The sequence below is a fragment of the Enhydra lutris genome, unplaced genomic scaffold (genome assembly GCF_002288905.1).
Source record: "Enhydra lutris kenyoni isolate GAN:26980312 unplaced genomic scaffold, ASM228890v2 scaffoldscaffold9, whole genome shotgun sequence".
NCBI lineage: Eukaryota > Metazoa > Chordata > Mammalia > Carnivora > Mustelidae > Enhydra > Enhydra lutris.
The window spans coordinates 19992549-20013344 of record NW_019154093.1 but is presented as its reverse complement, the minus strand read 5'-3'; the positions used below and the strand labels follow the sequence as shown (position 1 = coordinate 20013344).

General features: G+C 41.2%; 1 protein-coding gene across 3 annotated transcripts in view; it reads left to right on the top strand.

Annotated features, from left to right (window-relative positions):
* Positions 1–19050, top strand: part of LOC111142863 (Fas associated factor 1) — a 468894-nt gene extending 449844 nt beyond the window's left edge. For all 3 annotated transcript variants that reach the window (XM_022496233.1, XM_022496232.1, XM_022496235.1), the window contains one exon: positions 17499–19050. In XM_022496233.1, the coding sequence (XP_022351941.1) occupies positions 17499–17582 (84 nt within the window). In that variant the 3' untranslated portion in view covers positions 17583–19050. The remainder of the gene's footprint in view (positions 1–17498) is intronic.
* Positions 19051–20796: the final 1746 nt, after the last annotated feature.

The window sequence follows — 20796 nt, the reverse complement described above, 5'->3', positions numbered from 1 at the left end:
GAATAGGTAGTGGTTAAGAGATGGGATTCTGGCATCTGAGACTGAATCTCAACTCTGTCATTTCCTAACTCCTTGATCTTGGGCAAATTACTTAACCTCTCTAGAGCTCAGTTTCCTCACCTGTAAGGTAAGGAAGATAGCACCTACTTCATAGGGCTGTTATAAAAATGAAATGAACAGATACTTACAAAGCACCAGCATGTAGTAAATGCTCCATATATCTAAGCTGTTATGATGAAGTTGATGGCAAGAAGAGGAAAGGTTTTTGTTAAACCACAGAGATATTCAGAGAACCAGTGGTATTCTGTAAGAAAACTCATCATTTATTTTTCTAACGAAATTAAAGAAATACACAAAGGAGTTTTAAAAATATGTTTTCTAGCCATTTCATGGACGCTGAATAGAATTCAGAGCCTTCACAAAATCTGCTTTTTGTCCTTTCTACTCTACAAAGGACTTAGAGTGGTAGGGAGTGATAACAATGAATAAAAACCATTTATTTTTCTGCACAATCAAGTATATTAGTTCTCTGAAAGATAGATATTATTCCCATTTTACAGGTAAGGACATGGAAGCTTAGAGAGCTTAAATTTTTCAGGCTTGTACAATAAATGTCAATACCAGTATTTAATTCCTGAAATTCAAATCCTTTCCCCATACCATGAAGACATATAATGGCGTGACTGTTACTAATTTTATATATAGGTATGTTGATGTATTTAAACCTTTACAAAATTATTTACTTTGCCCCAAAATTTTATTTTATAAGGGGTCTATAAAGCACTATACCATTTGAAATTGCTATGTCAGAAATCAAATAAACTTTTGAAAGCTTTACATACAATCCAATCTGACTCCATCTGGCCATAAATAAAAAATCATTAGTTCTGTGCTCAATATTCCAGGTGCTTCTGCAGACATGCTTCACTCACTTCAAGTCTGTATAATAACCCCATTGTAAATACAAACAACTGCAAACGTGTATATGTGAAGATTAACCTTTTCTAGACACTCCTTGTAATTTTCAAAGCCAGTGCTGGAGTTCCAGAGTGCATTAGCACTTGCATCAACATGCCAAATCCCCCCCGGGCCTCACTGCAATGCCAGCTCCAGCTCCAGCCCCAGCCCCAGCCCCAGCCCCAGCCCCAGCCTACTGCACCCTGACCACACCCTGCTCTTTACCTAGCTGCAGAACCTCAAAGCTGCAGGTTTAATGTCTGGCTGAATCCCAAAGCTGAAAATTCCTTTGGCACTTCCAAATTTATTTCACTTTCCCTCCTCTAGTTGGTTTTAACATAAGCACCCCGTGTGAACAGGCTTTCCTCTTGCATGTATTTTAGATTGTGAGAACTAGAAAAGACCCCTATTTTATAGATGAAACAACCAAGATACAGAGAAGAAAAGGAACTTGATCAAGGCCTAGGAAAACCAAAAGATACCAAAAGCAGAAATGCTTGGCCCAAGTTTACATAGTCACAAAATGAAGGTAAGATGTGTATTTTTTAAACAAACAAAAAAAAGAATTATAGACATCAAATTATTTGGGATTGTGTCTAACTTATTTGAGTATTGCCTAGTATTGTGCTTGGCGTAGTGGGCAACTAATATTGAATTATTATGTATAAAAGTATACGTCAGAAAAATGGTTAATTTGATTGTAGGAAATAGTTGTGCATATTAGAATGAGTCAAGAAGGAAGGAGAACTAAGGAGCTAATTGACACCCTAGGACTGAGGTGCTTACCTTCTTCGTGCTCTCCTGGTGAACCTGTTTCCTATCATAGCCCTTTACTGGTCTAAATAACAGTGGGCCGATTTCTTGTCTATATCCTGTCCTAGCTTCTCCATTCCTTGAAGACAGAGGTAGTGCCTTGCTCACTGTTTGTCCCAATGCCTAGTGCAGATTCCAACATTGTAGTAAACACTCAGGAAATATTTGTTTAATAAATAAAAGAAAAGAAATAAAGTATTCCTACCCATTCGTGCATCCACTGTTTTTATTTGGTTTTTTTCTTTACTATTTTCCATCTCACCAGGTAGAAACTCATGCTATCCTTGTGGCTTGAGCAGAGGCAAGAGAAGGACCATAGTATAGTACATTCACCCTCACTTATTCCTGGTTTCCCTCCATGTCTCTCCCCCTACCTCCATATTTCTCCCAGCCCCCTCCCCCTGCATAGTCATGGAAGAGAACTCCAAAGTCTTGGGGGAAACCATGGAATTTATGGAATTTAAACTCTAGTAGTCACCCATTTGGTTAAAATTTTCAGGTGTTTTTGTTAACAGCCAGTTGCCAGTCTCTCCTTTTGACATCTCTAGTAGGACAGTCTCAGAAGAGTGTGATAGACTAGGAAGGGAACTAACCTAGGAGCCAAGCATCTGGAGCAGAATTTCAGTTCTTTCAACCATTTGTTGTGTGATTTCAAGCAAAGCACATACTTCTCTGGGTCTTAGTTTCTTCATCTGAAATATGAAGAGATTAAAATAAGTGTTTCTTAATCTTCTTTCAGCCCTGATACTATGTGACTCTATGATGAAATGACCTGCGTATAGATAATACCTGCCTTGTTGACAGCAGTGTTCTGAAAACTAGAGCTAAACCACTAGGTTTCTGGTCGTACTGGCTTTATTTAAGATCATCTTCTCTCCTTTTATATGAGAATGTCTCTGTCCCAGGCAGTTTATGAGGATTTAAGCTTTTATTTACTGTAGCTGAGGCTCCTGTAAGCTGGGGCTTTGACAATATTTCACATTTATTTATCTGAGCCAGAGCTTAGGATCAGGTGGCAGCTAAGTCACTTAAGGTTATTCAGATGCATTGAAAATGTTGCTTAATAATTCAGAACCAGTTTTCTCTGTTTAGAGTATTAAGATTTTTTAAATCTTTCTAATTAGCCAATTCCAACAGCAGTTTAAATAGACAGGGAAAAATCTGTCTCTTCTGAAAAGGCAACTGATGCAAACTTACTGTCAGTCTCTATGTCTGTGCGGCAGGACTGACTGAAGCAAGGACCAGAGTCCAGAGCCAGGGGACCTACTAGGGTGACCTATTAATGGTATTACTAACAAGTTCTGCCTGCTGTTGGAATAAGGCTAGGGAGAAGGGGCCTGGGAATACAGCTCTTCTTGACTCCCTTTCTTTTGATTAGTGCACACTCCAGAGAGGAGTGGGTAACCCATATTCAGTCATTCAGTAGGTCAGTCCTTCAACAAACACTTGTTGAATTCACACTGTTTCCAGCAATACACTAGGCCCTGGGGATGGATAGCCAGAGAGACCTAATATTGTGCCCTCTGATTTCAACCTACCTGGAGATACAGACTCATAGACAAACCTGAGAGGCACAATAGACAAATAACTCCCAGTGTGAGACTGTAGCTGATCCTTTGAACTAGATCATCCAGTAATGGGTAGCCTTGCCTGGTCAAGTACAAGTACAGTACAGTAGTGCTGGTTTAGCAAAGGACAAGGTCAGCTTGCCAGTATCTACATATCAAATGCTGATCGTAAGTCTGCCAATAGACGTTGGCAACCACCTTGTCTGAGGAGCCTAAGGTGAAACAGAGGTATTACTGCAGCAAATGTAGACTGACCACAGGCAGAGCATGTATAGAATAGGCACAAGGGAGAGACCACAATAAACATATATGGTCCCTGTGTTCCAGGAACCCACAGCCCAGTGAATGGGAGAAGATGCCACTTAGGATTAACTCTGTTACAAGGAACCAAAGAATGGGATTAATTTAGGCTCCATCACTTAGGCCTGGATTTGTAGATGAGGTAGCATTTGAGATGAGCCTTGAAGGACATATAAGTTTCAACAGATGGAACTAGGGAGGAGGGACAGTCCAGTAGAGGAAACAACATAAGCAAAAGTTCTGAGAGGAGAAGCACCAGACATATTTGGGGAATAACAAACTGCTGTAATTGGCTAGAGCATAAGGTCTGTGAGGGGATAGTATTTAGAGAAAGGGTGTTAGGGCCAAGCCACCACCATCCTTTCAAAACATTTAGGCCCAAATGTCACTTATTTGATGTTTTTGGTTTTTTGGTTTTTTTTTTTTTTCCAAAAGAAAATAGAATAAACATCTATTTTACTGCCTAACTTTACAAATGTTAATAGAGGCTTGCTCTGGGGCGCCTGGGTGGCTCAGTGGGTTAAGCCACTGCCTTCGGCTCAGGTCATGATCCCAGGGTCCTGGGATCAAGCCCCGCATCGGGCTCTCTGCTCTCTAGGGGAGCCTGCTTCCTCCTCTCTCTCTGCCTGCCTCTCTGCCTGCTTGTGATCTCTCTGTCAAATAAATAAATAAAAAATCTTTAAAAAAAAAAAAATAGAGGCTTGCTCTGTATTTTTCAGTGTTCCTTGTTGTACATCTCTGGTTTAATCATTTATTCAGCAAGTATTTATTGAGAGCATATAATGCACCAGGTTCTTTGCTGGAAGCTGGAAATAGAGGAAATGCACAGTTCCTGTGTTTAAGTTTCTCAGTGTCATGCAGGAGGCATTCATGTACAGCGCAGTGGAAGACAAGCTGTGTAGACGCCCCTAGCAGGTATCTAAGTGGTGCATCAGATGCAACATCTTTATTTAACAGAAGGAAACTGAGAGGAGGAAAAGTGACTTGCCCAAGGTCACAGTAGAAGCTGTGTGCTAGAGTTAGGGGCCAGGTTTGCAGTCTCTCAAAGGCTGCTTGTTCCCTTCTCTCCTCCTCTACTCTGAGCCCTGACCTTCTGTGGACATGAGAACTGAAATGACAGGAAATGAGCATGAAGAAATTCTGGCTAGGTAAAATGCATATCCCAAGCCACCTTCGAGTACTTCCTTAACATCTTCTCTCCCAAATTCTCATCATGGTACTTTTCCTTAAGTCCAGGAGAGAGTCTCGGAGTTTCTGATGTAAGTTTGGTATTGTACAGGTGCCTCCTGGACCAACCTTCAAAGAAAACACCTCTTCTGTTCATGATTCTTGCCTTCCAGTTTCATAAGCTTTTGGGCAGATGAAATGTAATATCAAAATAGCTCAGAGAGAGCCTTGGTAACATTTAAGATATTGAACGTGCTGCATCTGGTAACTAGAAAATTTAATGATCTCCTGCTGTTTTGGTAATTGGATAAGTAAATACATCAGAATAAATCACACCGGCAAGTCTTTTGTATGTCGTTAGGGACTCAACTCTTTTAACTCCTGTTCAAAGCTCTAGCTCTTGAGCGGCGTTTGCGTGCAGCGTTACGCACACACCCGCTCATGTGGCTCTGCTTGAGTACTAAAATGCATTCAAAATGCTCACTTTCCCCCTAGCCACTCTGCCTGAAGAGCACGCCAAGCATGCCACTCCAGATCCCTCTGAAGCCAGGAAGAAAAGGTTTTTTTGAAAGCTTAAACTAAACCTAATAAGACATTCAAGCCCTTCATGATCTATCTCCAGACTTGTCTTTCCAGCCATGTCTTCCATTATGGATAAGCCTTGCCAGAAACACCATCCATTTACAAATTGGGAAAATGAGGCCAAAGCAAAAGGGGACTATCCTGTTGTAGTAAGGAATCATGTAGAATTTTAAGTAGGAGAGAGGCAGAATCGGACATTTTGTTCAACTGTGTGAAAGAGACCCAGGAGGAAAGAGGGAGATGGTTCATTAGAACCTGTTTGTTGCTGGGTGATGTCACCAGGTTGCAGATGAGAAATTTGGGTCTTCTGAAGGTTAAATGACTTGCTCAAGAGCATACAGGCAGAACTAGAATTCAAAACCCACCAGTGCTTTTTCTTACTGCCTCCCTAATTAGCACTTAAAGGCCTAGTGGTAAAACTTTCGGGCAAACAATAATTAGGGTTTTTCAGAAGGTTTTTACGCTGAGGTAACAGTTCTGAACCTGACTAGTTAATGGGTTTCTCTCCAAACACAATGTTAGCATTATAGACCAGTCTTTTATTAGAGGCATCCCAGGAACTGTTTATACAAGGACCTGGCTGCCTTCCATGATATCAGCCCTTGAAAGTGAGGCATGTCCCTCAGACCAATAATTCCAGCCTTTTACAAATCACTGCACACATTGAAAATGTTTGTGTGCTTCATTGGAGTAACCACACTAAGCTGCTCAGGGTTAGAGGCAACCCAGCCCTGAGGATCCGAGTTGCCCTAAGGGATGAGGAGGCTGGCATCCTGGCACACCACTGGGGCTAATCTGCATAGATTTCTCTTGCCACAGCATAGAATCCTCATTCATGAATTTGCCTGTACCCCACATTTATTAAGCTTTCAGGGACAGTGAGTTTGTGAACCATTCTATAAAGTAGGACTTCTTTTATTTACTTGAAATCATGTCTTCCAGAGCCCAAGAGGGACTAATCTTGGGAACTGTCTTCCCAGAATGAAGACACATGCCTGTTTTCATTTTTTTAATGCTATTCTTTTACTCGTTTTCTGCCTTTTATATTTACTCTGCACCCTTGGATCTTCTGTTTCTAGCTAAAGAGGCCTTCCTTCCCACCCCCATGCTACCCATCTTTTTTTTTTTTTTTTTAAGATTTTATTTATTTATTTGACAGAGAGAAATCACAAGTAGGCAGAGAGGCAGGCAGAGAGAGAGGAGGAAGCAGGCTCCCCGCTGAGCAGAAAGCCCGATGTGGGGCTTGAACCCAGGACCTGGGATCATGACCTGAGCCGAAGGCAGCGGCTTAACCCACTGAACCACCCAGGCGCCCCCCCCATGCTACCCATCTTGATAGAAGCCTCTCTGTTCTCTCTGGGCTTTTCCCTTCTAACACTGTTGTTTAATAGTGTAGTGACCAAAGCCACTATGAAGAATACCAATGCAAGGAAAGGGTCACATCTTTCATTTGGTATTCAGGGTCTGCCTGATAGTATGCCATGTTTGAGGCCATTTTGACAGTAGTAATACTTAGAGTTGGTGTCCTCATTAAAAAGACTATCTAAAGGCATAGGCTGGGAATAAAGAATCTAGAATTGGTCCCATATCTGCCATGAGTGCTAAGTAATCTATGGTAAGTTCTTTTCCCTCACTGAATTTTTCTGTCCCATCTATTACAGAGATAACCTTTGAAAATCCCCCCCAGGGATGCTTGGGTGGCTCATTCGGTTAAGCGTCTGCCTTCGACTCAGGTCATGATCTCAGGGTCCTGAGATTGAGCCCTACATTGGCTCCCCACTTAGTGGGGGGAGTCTGCTTCTCCCTCCCCCTCTCCCTCCATGTGCTTGCTCTCTCTCTCCCAAATAAATAAAAATTTAAAAAATAAATTAAATAAATAATAAAAATCCCTTCAGTTCTAACAATCACAGGGTTTTTGATAATCGAGGAGCTAGAAATTTGTCCAAATGCTTGACATAGTAATACACTGTTTGGGGGAGATAATGTGCTTCAGTTACATGAAGAGGATGGTCCTTCTAAGTGAGAAACTTAGAGTAGTCCAGTGTATGACTACAATACTAATATTATCTGGTGTGGTTATGAACCACAGACTTTGGAGCCAGACCTAGTTTCAGATCCTTGCTCTGCCACTTCCTGCCTGTGCAGTCTTAAGCAGGTTATATAATCTCTCTGAGCTTCTATTTCTCATTTTTAAAGTGGAGGTAATAGCACCTTCCTCACAGTGTTGTGTAGTGCTTGTGAACCGCTTAGAAGAATTAGCACGTAGTAAGCTCCCAGAAAATGGTGAACTGTCACCATTATTATAATGTGAGAAAACAACAGATAGGGCAATCTACAAGATATAATTTTTATCCCTTTGTCACTTTAGTCATCTCTCCCTTTGTTCCTTTATCTTTTCTTTCCTTCTCCCTTCTTCTCATCTTAAAAAAAAAAAAAAAAAAAAAAAAGTAGGACCCTATTCTTCGCGACTGCGGAAGGCCACCCAGCCTCACTCTGTAGCATACCAGTTACTCTACCACAGTTATGAAAAGAGGAGCATCTGTCATTGTTTTCTAGACACTCTTGCCCAAGTGCTACTTCCTTCTTTCCTGTGATCCAAGGAGACATACTGGTCCAGAAACTATACAGGAAGCTGGGATGGAAATAAGCTATAGAGTAGTCACATAGTGGGACCCTTCCAGATTGACAGTTCCTTTTGGGGTTGCATTACCACTATAGCAAATATAGAGGAGAAGTTGCTAGGAGCTAAAACCGGCATTGCTGTGCTTGAGGAGGAAGAGGAGGAAGAATCCCTTACGTTTGCAAAGGACTTTATAGTTACCAATGCCTTTTCACACCCTGACCAGCTTATGACTAGCAGATCAGTTCTTAAGTTCTCCCCCTGATACTTTGTGGGTATAATTGGCCTCTTCAGGGATTCCCACCTCATCAGGAGGTATTTAAAGACTATGGACAATTAGCTATTAGGACCAAGTTGACAGTAACAAAATATAGCCTGTGTTCCTCTGGAGAACAACAAAGTCCATACCACAATAGGAACATGTTTATGATGCATTTTTTTATGCTCAAGGGAACATTAGCTGTTCTCTGTTTAGAAGTAGGATCAGAGGTTAAGAGGCAGTGAAGAGGGATGCATCAGATATTGTCTGGAAGTTCATAAACCTGAGTGTAAATTCTAGCCTTATCTTTTCTGTGTGATCCTGGGCAAATCCCTTAACCACTTTTGACCTTAGAGAATTCATCTATAAAATGGGAATAATAGGAATACTTATCTCATAGGATTGTTATGACAATTTAATTAGATAACATGTAGAACAACTAGTAGAGCATGTGGCACTTATAAAATGCCAAATAAATGATAACTTTTTGGTAGTGATGACATTAATTATTATTTTTTAAACTTGGTTTTGAATATGGATTTTTTAATTCAGTGATTAACAGAATGGATTACTCCTAGCATACCAAAAATATTAGTTGTGGGAGCCTGGGTGGTGCAGTTGGTTAAGCATCCTCCTCTTGATTTCAGCTAGGTCATGATCTCAGGGCCGTGGGCTCCCCACTCAGCAGACTCAACGGGGAGTCTGCTTGAGATTTTCTCTCTCTTTCCCTCTGTCCCTCACCTCCTGCTCTCATTCTCTCTCTCCCCAAAATAAATAATCATTTAAAAAAAAATTAGTTCTCCCATGCTCAAAGCAAATGCTAATTTTGAACAGAAGCAAAAGCAGACATATATATATATATATTCAGCTTTAGTGTAATTTGGAAACTTACATAAGCAGCCTTTGTGCTGCCTCCTAGGATAGAAAGAGCTCAGGATTTGAAGTGAGAAGATGTGGGTTCAAATGTGAGCTCCACCAATTTCTAGTTGTATGACCATAAGTAATGTCCTTGTTTGAGCTTTGGTGTTGTCATCTGTTAAAATGAGAATAAATTAGTCCAATCTCTTAGAATAGCTCTGGGGTTTAGGTAAAATATGTGAAGATGGTGTGAGGGCTGTAGAACAATACATTGTTATGTACACATTCTTCAGAAGGAAGTTTGTGAGCACATTCATTTTGTGTTTAGATAACTTGTTTAAAGAAGCATGTCTTTAAGAACAAGCTTTGTTGTGGCTTTATGGGTGGGAAATGTATTTAGAATTGAATAATGCCCTGACTAGGTGATTCTCATCTTCTAATCAAGGCTGAATAGACTTTGAGAAAAGAGAGTTGTGGCTCTTACATCAAGTTATATGAAATCATAATTGTTAAGTGCTTGTTTAGTGCTGTGGGGATATTTAGGGTTTTAAGTGTCATTTAAATAATACCCCTTCACTTAACTTGTTCAAAACTAATTGAAAGACATAAGACCAACTGAAAGACAGACGAAGGACTCAGGGGGAGTACAAATACCACATTTGTTACTGAGAAAGTTGATCAGAGATTGTGGTTTGGAATCTGCAGCTAGGGGGCTTACTGATAGATTCTTTGCCCCTAAATTAGACAGACTTGGCCACAAAGTCCTTGGTCTAAAACTGGAGAAGCAGGTTTGACTCCAGAAAAGGGAAAGGAAGGGGCTGAGCTTAGATGCTTCACCCACGTTCACCAAACAGATAGGTCTTCATCTCACTGTGTGTGAGAGATGGGGAGAGCATCCCAGAGTCCCTCCATGTGGAAGCATGAGTATGAAATGCTTCATGATTATAAGCTTCATCTTATTAAATCTTCACAACTCTGGTTAGCAAAAATGTCTCAATATTATAAATAGACAATGAACCAGGAATTAAGTAACTTATCCACAGCCATCAGAGAGTTAGGAGGTTTTAGCAATGGAATCCAACCCAAGTCTCTCTCCCTAGGTCATTGGGGAGCTCACACCACACAAATGACATCTACTGACACAAATAAGACATTGAATCATAATAGTTGCCATGTGTGGGCTCCGTGTTGGCTGTTTTAATCCATACAACAACCCTTTCATCCAGCAGAGAAGGAAGCTGGAGTTCTAAGCATCTTACTGACATGGCCAAGAGCTCGAATTTGAACCCAAGAGTTTCTATTTCCAAAGCCCAACAGCAGTCCAGTTGATCTGATTGAATCATTAACCCCCACATTTTTAAAAATGCAAAAATTAAAGCATAGAGAAGAAAAGTGATTTATCCAAAGTTGCACCACTGGAGCCAAAACTAGAACCTATACATTCTGGCCCTTTACATCCTGACAGCATTAGGTAATATACAGCCTTAGCCATCAGTACAAAGGATTATGGAGGAGGGAGAGCTTGCTGAGAGCTGGAAGGTGAGGGAGTGCTTACAGAGGCTGCGTGGTCTGTCTGTCTGTTGTAGGTTATGGGACCTACTTGTCCTTCATATCTGTGGGAGGGAAAAGGAGGAAGAAGGTGTATGGGTAAGATTCTAGTGTTTGGTATCTGTGTGAGCTACAAAAGGATTGTAAATTTTCCACCAGTGTAGCCAAGGGCTGCTCCTGGGGGTCAGGCTATGCAAGGCTCCATCCATTCGCAGTGCTGCCAGCACACTGCACAGTCTAGAAAGTGGTGCTGCTCATAGCCCAGAGGGGAGCAGCCAAATTATAAAGAAAATATGAGAACAGAGCTTTTTCTCCCCTTGGAGATGCTGGAATTTTCTGAAATGCAAATTTTACTCTAAAAGCAAAAATACATTTGAGAAACCACTGGTGGTCTATTGCTTCCCAGTTCCACACACTGAACCTTAAGGATGTAATTCATGGAGTGAGAAAGAACACCATTAGGCCACTGAAGGAGGTAGGGAGTTATAATGGAAAGTGTTAGGGAACTAATCAGAAGACTTGGGTTCTGGTTCTACCTCTACTGTTTATGCTATCACAGGTAAACACAATCTCTAGATCTCTTTTCCTAATCTACTGAGTGTGGCTAATTCCCAAAGTATGATTTCCAAGTACTACTGCAGGGCATTTCCCTCATAAGCTGTTAAAAATGCCTTGGGAATGTTCAGAAAAATGCAGCCGAGCATGTTTTTTAAAGACTTCATATTTTTGGAGCAGTTTTAGGCTCACAGCAAAATTGAGCAGAAAGTACAGAGAGTTCCCATATACTCCTTTACATGTATAGCCTCCCCCATTATCAACATTCCCTGTTGACAACATCCCTCACCAGAGTGTACATATGTTACAACTGATGAACCTACATTGACACATCATTATCACTCAGAGTTTGTAGTTTACATTCTACTGGTTTGGACAAATGTATAATGACATATAACCATCATTAAAGTATCACACAAAGTATTTTTACTGCCCTAAAAATCCTCTGTGCTCTGCCTACTCATCCCTCTCCCCATTCCAACCCCTGGAACTAGTGATCTTTTTACTGTCTCCATAGTTTCACCTTTCCCAGAATGTCATATAGCTGGAGTCATACAATATGTAGCCTTTTCAGATTCTCTTCTTCCATTTAGCATTAAGATTCTTCCATGTCTTTTCATGGCTTAATAGCTCATTTTTTGGTGTTGGATAATATTCCACTGTGTGGATGCACAATTTATTTATCTGTTTACCTACTGAAAGGCATCTTGGATGCTTCCAAGTTTTGGGCAATTATGAAAAAAGATGCTATAAACACCTGTGTGCAGATTTTTGTGTGAACATAAGTTTTCAGCTCCTTTGGGTTAATACCAAGGAGTATAATTAGTGGATTATATGGTAAGAATAGGGTTAGTTTTGTAAGAAAACACCTAACTAACTATCTTCCAAAGTACTGTGCCATTTTGCCTTCCCACCAGCAATTAATGAGAGTTCCTATTTCTCTACGTCCTCAACCAGCATTTGGTGTTTTTGGTGTTCTAGATGTTGGCCATTCTAATAGGCATATAGTGGTATCTCATTGTTACTTAATTTGCATTTCCCTAATAGCATATGATGTGGTGGAGCATCTTTTCATATATTTATTTGCCATTTGTAGTAGCTCTTTTTTGATGAGGTATCTTTAAGGTCTTTGGCCCATTTTTCAATTGGATTGTTCATTTTTTTATTGTTGAGTTTTAGAATTCTTTGTATATTTTGGATAATCATTCTTTATCATATATGTCTTTTGCAAATATTTTTCCCCTGTCTATGACTTGTCTTCTCATTCTTTTGACAGTATGTTTTGCAGAAGTTTTTAATTTTAATGAAGTCCAGCTTTATCAATTATTTCTTTTGTGGATTGTGCTTTTGGTGTTATATCTAAAAAATCAAAGCCATTCCCAAGGTCATATAGGTTTTGTCCTATGTTATCTTCTAGGAATTTTATAGTTTTGTGTTTTACCTTTAAGTCTGTAATCCATTTTGAGTTAATTTTTGGAGAGGGTGTAAGGTCTGCATCTAGATCCTTTTTTTTTTTTTTTTTTTGCATTCTGTGTTTAATTGTTCCAGCACCATTTGTTGAACCTAGCATTTTTTTCTGAAGGTGAAAATATTAGATCCATACTTAACCTTTATTCAATTTTAAAATAAAAGCATTACTTCAGCAAAATTAAGTAAAATAACAGGGACTGATAATAATATCTATGCTATTAGACTGTATATAAATATGTTGTAAACTATAAGTACTATGCATATATTGCTGCTACTATTGTTTTTAGTATCACTCAGCTCTTGCTCTCAGGTAGCCCCCAGCCTAGTAGCAGTAGTATATTTATGCTCAGGCTTTTTTTTTCAAGTGAGAGGCAAAATGGTGTGGCTAGAAAGAACCCCAAAATGGAAGCCAAAAACTCTGGGGTAGGGTACTACATCTGCCTCTTAACTGTATGACCTGGGCCAAGTCACTTGACCTCTGTGAGCCTCAGGAGAGCAGCCTGTGAAATGAAGGCATTGGACTTTTGGCATTTAAGGAACCATCTCACCCTAACATTCTAGGACTCTATTTGGTATGGCCTAGGATGAGATTCTGTCGCACTGATTCACACTTTTCTCAGCATCAATGTTAGATTTTTTTTAAAAAAGGAATTGAAGCCCAAGGAAGTAATAGAAATAAGATGTATATGAAAGTTCAAACTGCTGAGAAAATTGATCTCAGAAAGAATAGCTCTATTTGCCCCATTTTTGATAACATAAACAAGTTTCACAAAACCAAACTGCTAAGGTATTAATTTAATAAGAAAATACATCATTCAGGTTCCCTAAATATAATGAATAAATGTCAAGGTGATTGACCTTCCTTTTCTAACATAGACAGAGTCTTTTATCTGAGAATGCTCCTCCTCTCCCAAGGAGTCCCAAAGGGTGGGTTTCTCTGTTGATTTAGAGAGTCAATAATTCAGTAAAGTCCCAGGTAAATGGCAGAACACAAGCTGAGATTGGGTTTTTGTATTCGTATTTTATAAACATTTCAGGATTTTTTTTTTCCTGACCCTTGATCTTTTGCCATTCTTAAAATGAAGATCTTATATCTTAGAATCTTGGTTAGAAACAACCTCAGGGTCATCTCTTCCAACTTTTTTCTCTGAGTGGATCTACTCTTAGCCATGCCCCTGGCTGAATATTCTAGCAGTTCAACATACAGATTCCAAAACTAGATTCACATCCTCGCTCTGTCCTGAATAGCTTTGAGACCTTGGGCGAGTTACTTAATGTGTTCCATGGATCAGTTTTCTCATCTGTAAAATGGGAGTAATAATTGTATCTACCTCAGAAGGTTATTATGCAGATTAAATTATTTTATAAACATAAAGTGCTTGGCATATGCCCGGTACAAAATAAATGCCAAATATATGTTAGCCATTACTGTTATCATCATGATCTTCTCAAATATGCCCTTATTTGAATGCTTCTAGGGACAAGAAAGAATGCGCTCACTGTCCCCACCCATCCCTCCTTCTCCATTGCCACAAGGCAGCCCACCGACATGTTAGCCAGAAGCAATTCTGTTTAGCATGTGCTCTGGAGTCAGACTTGAGTGTGAAATCTTATTCTGTCTGCACCTTGATATGATAACCCATGGTATCTTCAACTGTAAAATGGCAGTAATCATACCTACTTCATTTGGCTTTTTTGAGGACTAGACTACTATATATAAAGTACTTAGCATGGTTCCAGCTACATGGTATGTACTCAATAAATGATAGTTGCTGCTATGATAATGGTTAGGAAGAACAAGAAGGAAACAGAACAGAAGGAGGAAGAAGAAAGTAGCACAGTGGCATACCTGCAGCTTTAAGAGTTCTTTCTGGCCAGCTGAATTCTGTGTCCCTGTGATTTTACCTCACTAGTCCCAGCCCTGCCAGCTGGTACTGCACGTAACATGTCTGATCTACTTGGCAGTCCTTCAGATACCCCTTTCCCTGTAGTGGCAGCCACCACCACCACTTCTCAGTTCCCCCTTGAATGGGACCCAGAGCACTGCAGGATGATTCCACAGCATGGCCACCTTTCTTGCAGGGGAGAACTTCATCCCCCTCGGTTCCCCTACAGCCTTTTTGTCCATGCCAGGGAAAAAAGAATGGAAGCGGAGATTGTTCTTGTTCATTTTGAAATTTCTGTCTAAAACGACCTCCAAAGAATTGCTTCTGATCTGGGGTACCAGAAGGAACAGGCCCCAAACAACCATGTTTGCTGTGAAGTAGTTGAGCACAGCCTCATGGAAACCCAAGGGCGTCTCTAGTTACTGAGGCATTACGCTAGCAGGGCAGCAGGACAGAAATAAGAAAGGCAGCCTGGTGCAGGCCTGTGCTCCAGGAGGCTTCGGGAAAAGAGCTCCAGCTTTGAAGTGAGCCCAGGACCCCTCTCTAAGGCAACATTCCAGTCAGTAATGGCTACCACTGACTGAGCATGTTCTGGCTTGGGCACTGTACCAGAAGCTTTATCAACACTCCGTTTAACTGTCACACTAATCTATGAAGGTTAAACTGATGTATTCTTATTGTAGAGATGAAAAAACCTATGCTTTCTGGTTGTAGAACTTCAAGGTCTATAGGTACTAAAGTGAAAACAGGGATTTGAATTTAAGTTTGCTTCAGTCTTTTTAAACATTATACTGTATAGATATCCCCCTTACTAACCACGTGGACTTAAAACAAATGGCAGCCACTTTGAGCCTCAATTTTGCCATCTCTACCTGCCTTGCATGGTTGTTACAGGAATTAAATGAAATAACATGAAGTCCCTGGCATGTAATAGGTGTTCAAGAAACTTCAGTTTCCTCCTTTTCATGTCCCAGCTATCTCTCCCAAAGTAACAGAGAAAAATCACTTAACTTGCCTGGGACACAGTTTCCTAAACCTCCAACCTGGTGTGTTGACAGCTTAGGCAGGGTTCGGTTTGGGCCTGAGGCTCCAGTCTCCCAGCCTGTTTTTCTCTATAGCATTTCTGCTGGTATGCATAGGCTCTGGCACTACAGTGATCATGGTTTCTCTCTACAAACATCATATTTACAAACCACAAATAACAAAGTACAAGATGCCGGAAGAGCTCTGGCATGTTAATTAAGAACAATAGCGGAAGCAGCTGAGCAGAAAATACCAACGAGTATGAAGCAGAGGCTCAGTTGACAAGAGACAGCGTAATATTGTATGTTAATTGGGGAAGTGGGTAAACATTTGCCAGCAGCTTGCCCCTCCGGTGCATTGGAAGACAGACAGCAGGCTGGGCCTTCCCTACTGCCTTGCCTGCCCATCTGCCCAGAACCCGAGAGATACCAGTAGAGCTGCTTTGCTCTGGGTTCCTTAAAAGCAGAGAGGATTCTTGAGGTTGATGTGTCTCCTTAATGACCCTCCTGGGCATACCAGGTTTCCATCTGGATACAGTCAAAGATAGTGTTCCTCCTTTAGCTCTCCAGCCTGGTTGTGACACTAGGCCTCCCAGGGCCCTCATCCCCCTTGACTAGGAGAAGACAGCGGAGCCATCTCATTAGGTGTGGTTTGGGTTGAGCAGAGGACAAGATCTCCAGCCTCAGATGTTGTATTCTCTGAGGACCACAGGCCCAGGGCCTCTATATCTCACATAGCGGACTTCCCAGCCTCCCATCACATACCCTCAGACCTGTACATTTATCTGTATGTCTGTCCATCCTTAGTTATTCACATACATGGTAGCCATCATTATACATGTGCTCTGTGCTGAACACTGTGCTAATTATGTATTTTTTCTCATTTAATCCTCACATCAGTCCTGCATGGTTGATATTAACTCCAAAGCCACAAAGCTAATAGCCAACACAGCTGTGATTTAAACTGGAATCTTTCCGGTTCCAAAGCTCACTGTCACTTCCACTAAACTAGTATTTCTCAACTTTTTAAAATTCATACTCCCTTCTGATAAATATGAAAACTTTGTTTCTTTCTCTCTCTCACTCTCAGATTCATAAATCCTCCATCCCCGCCCCTGGCCTAGGAGGTCATAAAGCTACTTTAGGATTCCTACATGACTAGCATTTCCCAACTGAGCCAAGATTTTGCCTAGCTTTACTCTCTACAAAGAGTTCATATGATTAAATAATAATGTTTTTATTTCCAAAATTTGAAGTCTTATTATAGCATTGACTCATTTTTTCAAACTAAATATCCCCCCACCCAACCAAGAAGGAGACTGTGATACGCCTTCCCAGGGAGACTCTCCTCAGTGGAGGGTATCCGTCTTTGGGCATGGTAGAGTAGACATTGTCCGGTTTACTATGGGAAAGCTTAGCCAGAAGATCAGCCCCAAAGACTTAGTTCTTTTCTGACCAAGCAGAAAAGTTCCTCCATGCTTTCAGGAGTTAACCAAGCAGAGATCCCCAAGAATGCTAATCAGTTGTTTAGCCAGTACCCTTTCCTAAAGTGCACCTGTTCTGTGGGCCAAGCTGTGCTGTGCAGGAGGCACAGACCTCCCACCTGCCAGGAAGAGGTCCAGTCTCCTGAAGCTGCGCCTGCCTGTGGTCACATGCTAGTTCTTCCACTAAGCTATGAGACATGACCTCTCTGAGCTCTGGTTTCCTCGGTTCTAAGATGGAAGTAGCACCACCTATGTCACAGGTTTATTGTGAGCATCAAATAATAAATTTGGAAATGCTCAGGCCACTGAATAGCAGGCTGAGAATCAGTATGCACAGGTAGGACCTGAAAGCCATGTGGAGAAGAGAGCGCTTGTTCCAATCTTTTAAATATGTTTTCTTTCTTTTTAGGTAACCCAGCTCGACCCAAATAAATCATTATTGGAGGTAAAGTTGTTCCCTCAAGAAACCCTTTTCCTTGAAGCAAAAGAGTAAACGTGGCCCAGCAGTGGAACCAGCCATTCCTTGACAAGTCAGAGGCCGGCGTCAAGAGAAGGGCTACTTGCCAACCCACCTACACGCTCGTCTCACTCAACTCAATGTCACACTTCTGCCTCTTGCAAGATTGCTGGAAAAAAGTAATAATAAACATAGCTACTTAAAATTTCCCATCCACGAGTATATGTTCCCAACCCTCATAGAGAATTACAACTCTGCAGCTCTCCTTTATCCCCTCCACCTCACCCTTGTTCAATGACTAATGCACTGTTCAAGTGTGAGTGTCCACGAAGTAGAATTTTTACCTCTCCAGTGCCCTTCGTTTCCCCACACTGTCTAGGACAGTTCTGTCTGCCCTGTGACACCAGGATGCTATGTATTTGATATGTCTCATTGAGCCAGGGCTCACGCACCTCTGCCTTTTTATTTTCATGACTGGATTTCTACTTTGTCACCTAATTTTAAAAGGCATGGGGAAAAAAGTCAAATGGGACTTCTCAGCATGGAGATTAAACATTGTTGTAGGAAAAAAAGCATATCATTTTTGTTGGTACTTTCTGACTTCTTTACTAAAATTTAAGGTTGTGTTTGAGGACTGCACTTGACATATATGCAAGATATTTATTTATTGCAGCTGCCTTGGGTCTCCAGGTTCCACCTAAAAGTTATCTGCTGTTCCAGTGAACCATGGAAAACTGCTGAAGCACATTATATGAATGCTGAGATAGTGTGAAAAGGACCAGTACCAGGACTTTGGTAACCGGTCCAGCTGCAAGAAGCTGCTGTTAGGTTTGCATTTGGGTAGTTAGAACCTCATGGATACCAGCTCCCAGATTGCTGGTCCACCAGCATACACCGAACATAATTCTCTCCTGCTTTTCTCTCCCTCTGCTCCATCTTGTATTGGGACCTTGTTACTTGGTATTTTAAGTACCTGGTCTATCACCAAAATCGGATCAGCCAGCCCATGGACTCTGAGCCCTGCTGTAAAACCTTATCCACTGTTTCATTCTTTTAACATTTCAGTATTAGATACTAGATTCCCATTTCAAATGAAAGAGATCTCACCCTATGGCTGAAAATTCTGTCCTCTTATATTTAAGAGAACAGACTTGGGGGCTCAGCTCAGAAGACACGTGTTTCCTGAAGATACATGTAATAATTTGGGAATGATTTAGTAAATGTGGATTTTTGTTAATCTGTGGATCCAGGGTTTGAAGTTTAGTTCATGGAAGTACTGTTATGCCTTCACAGCCAATGATTTCTTTTTAGTCCTGGAATGTTTCTCCATATCTGTTTTTATGTTTACTGTAGTCTCTCTCCCAGGGTTTGGGATTCTGATTTTGACATTTTGTATTTGTCCAAAGTACAGTCTAAGTGCTGGGTTTTTCCCCTGGCCCAGTTCAAGGGGTTCTCAGAAGACACTGACTGAAGCCTAAGATGTGGCTGGTCATTTTCCCTCTGCCTGGAAGTGCATGTTCGCCAGGAAAATTCCTCTTGTGTCTTTTCTCTGGTGCTCCAACCAGGGACCTCCCTGAACACTCTCTCATTAGAGATGTGTTCCTAAAAGATAGTGCTACATCTGCTTAGGGTCAGGCCTCCTCTGGCTCCAGAGTCTCCCAAGGAGGCTGAAAGGAAAAGAGACCAAATATGAGGGAGTTCAACCTGTGCACTTCCTCTCCAGCTCCACTCCTATCCTCCTTTTTTTTTTTGGCGGGGGCGAGGGGGGGGCGGGGTCTACACCTACCTTTCTAACCTGGTGGCACCAAAGACAGTCATTTCCAATGCTACAGACGCCCTAGGGCACCAACTCTTCTCTTTCCAGGTAGACCTTAGCTTCCATGCAGAAGCTATAACTCTAAACCCAAGCCATACTCAGGAACAGCAGCAAGAGTGTTGGTAGGAGTTGGAGAGACGGGATTCTGAATTTACTTTCATGGTTAACCTGTTCCATCTGATTTGGGTTTGACTTCATCATATTGTTCTGCCCTGTCAGCTTCACTTCTGTATCCCAGTGATATAAACTTTACTCCGAAACTGATTTCTTAAAACTTATTAAATGCTTCTTGAATGTGTATGAAGTTTACACACCCTTTTTCAACCCTGTCTTGAGAGATTCTCCTAGTTCAGTCTCATGAAATCCTATCCTGTAGGTCCCCATTGCCAGGAAAGGCCTCAGCTAATTGTCATTGTTTACTGATGTCATTCTGGTCTACTGAGTTCCAGAACCAGGGGCCAAAACAGTTTTGGGCTTTTTCTTACAAGCACATTAAAGTGACTTTGCATAAAGTTAGGTTCCAAGAAAAACGTCAAGTAACTTACTATCACAAGAGGAGAAGTTATTGAGTAACTTCAGCTATCGCAGAAATAGCAATGTCCTTTGGCAGTTCTTCCTCCTGCCCTTAAACTTTCTTGGTCTTTACATCCCAGCTGCCAGATGGAGTTCTGAGTCAATCAGAACATGGGCTCAGTGTTCTTATGCCCAGTGTTTACAGTGAAGTTCCAGGACTCCTTGTCATACTCACTTCCATTCCAGTTCATTCCTCTTTGTTTCTTGGATTATCAGTTGTATGTTTGGAGCATTAGTTTGAAGGTTTAAGGAAGTACTGACAGTTTCCCACAGACCCTAAGAAGGTGTGTTTGGGGAGGTTTCTGATTTGCAATGTTGCCATGCTTTGTCACCACTAGTTTTATGGGACACACAAGTGTTCATCTCTGAATTGTAAGCATGCAAAGTCTGAATGGAATGAGGACATCTTTTATGGAATCTTTTTTTTTTTTTAATGTAGAACAATAGGATTTAGGTTTTATGTGGTGACATTAGAAATACAAAGTAAGTTTGCAGTTGCATTAAAATTGCTTCTCCCAAAGCTATGCATACTGACCTGAGTACACTGGTCAAAGACCTGGGTTTTTTAAATTCTTTTTTTTTTTTTAAGATTTTATTTATTTGACAGAGAGAGAGAGAGAGATCACAAGTAGGCATAGAGGCAGGCAAAGAGAGAGGGGAGGAAGCAGGCTCCCGGCGGAGCAGAGAGCCCGATGCGGGGCTTGATCCCAGGACCCTGAGATCATGGCCCGAGCTGAAGGCAGAGGCTCTAACCCACTGAGCCACCCAGGCGCCCCCAAAGACCTGGGTTTTAAAGATGTTGCAGAGCTCTGACAGATTTCCTCAAATGCACAGAAGTTGTTCATTTGGATAGGGGAGAAG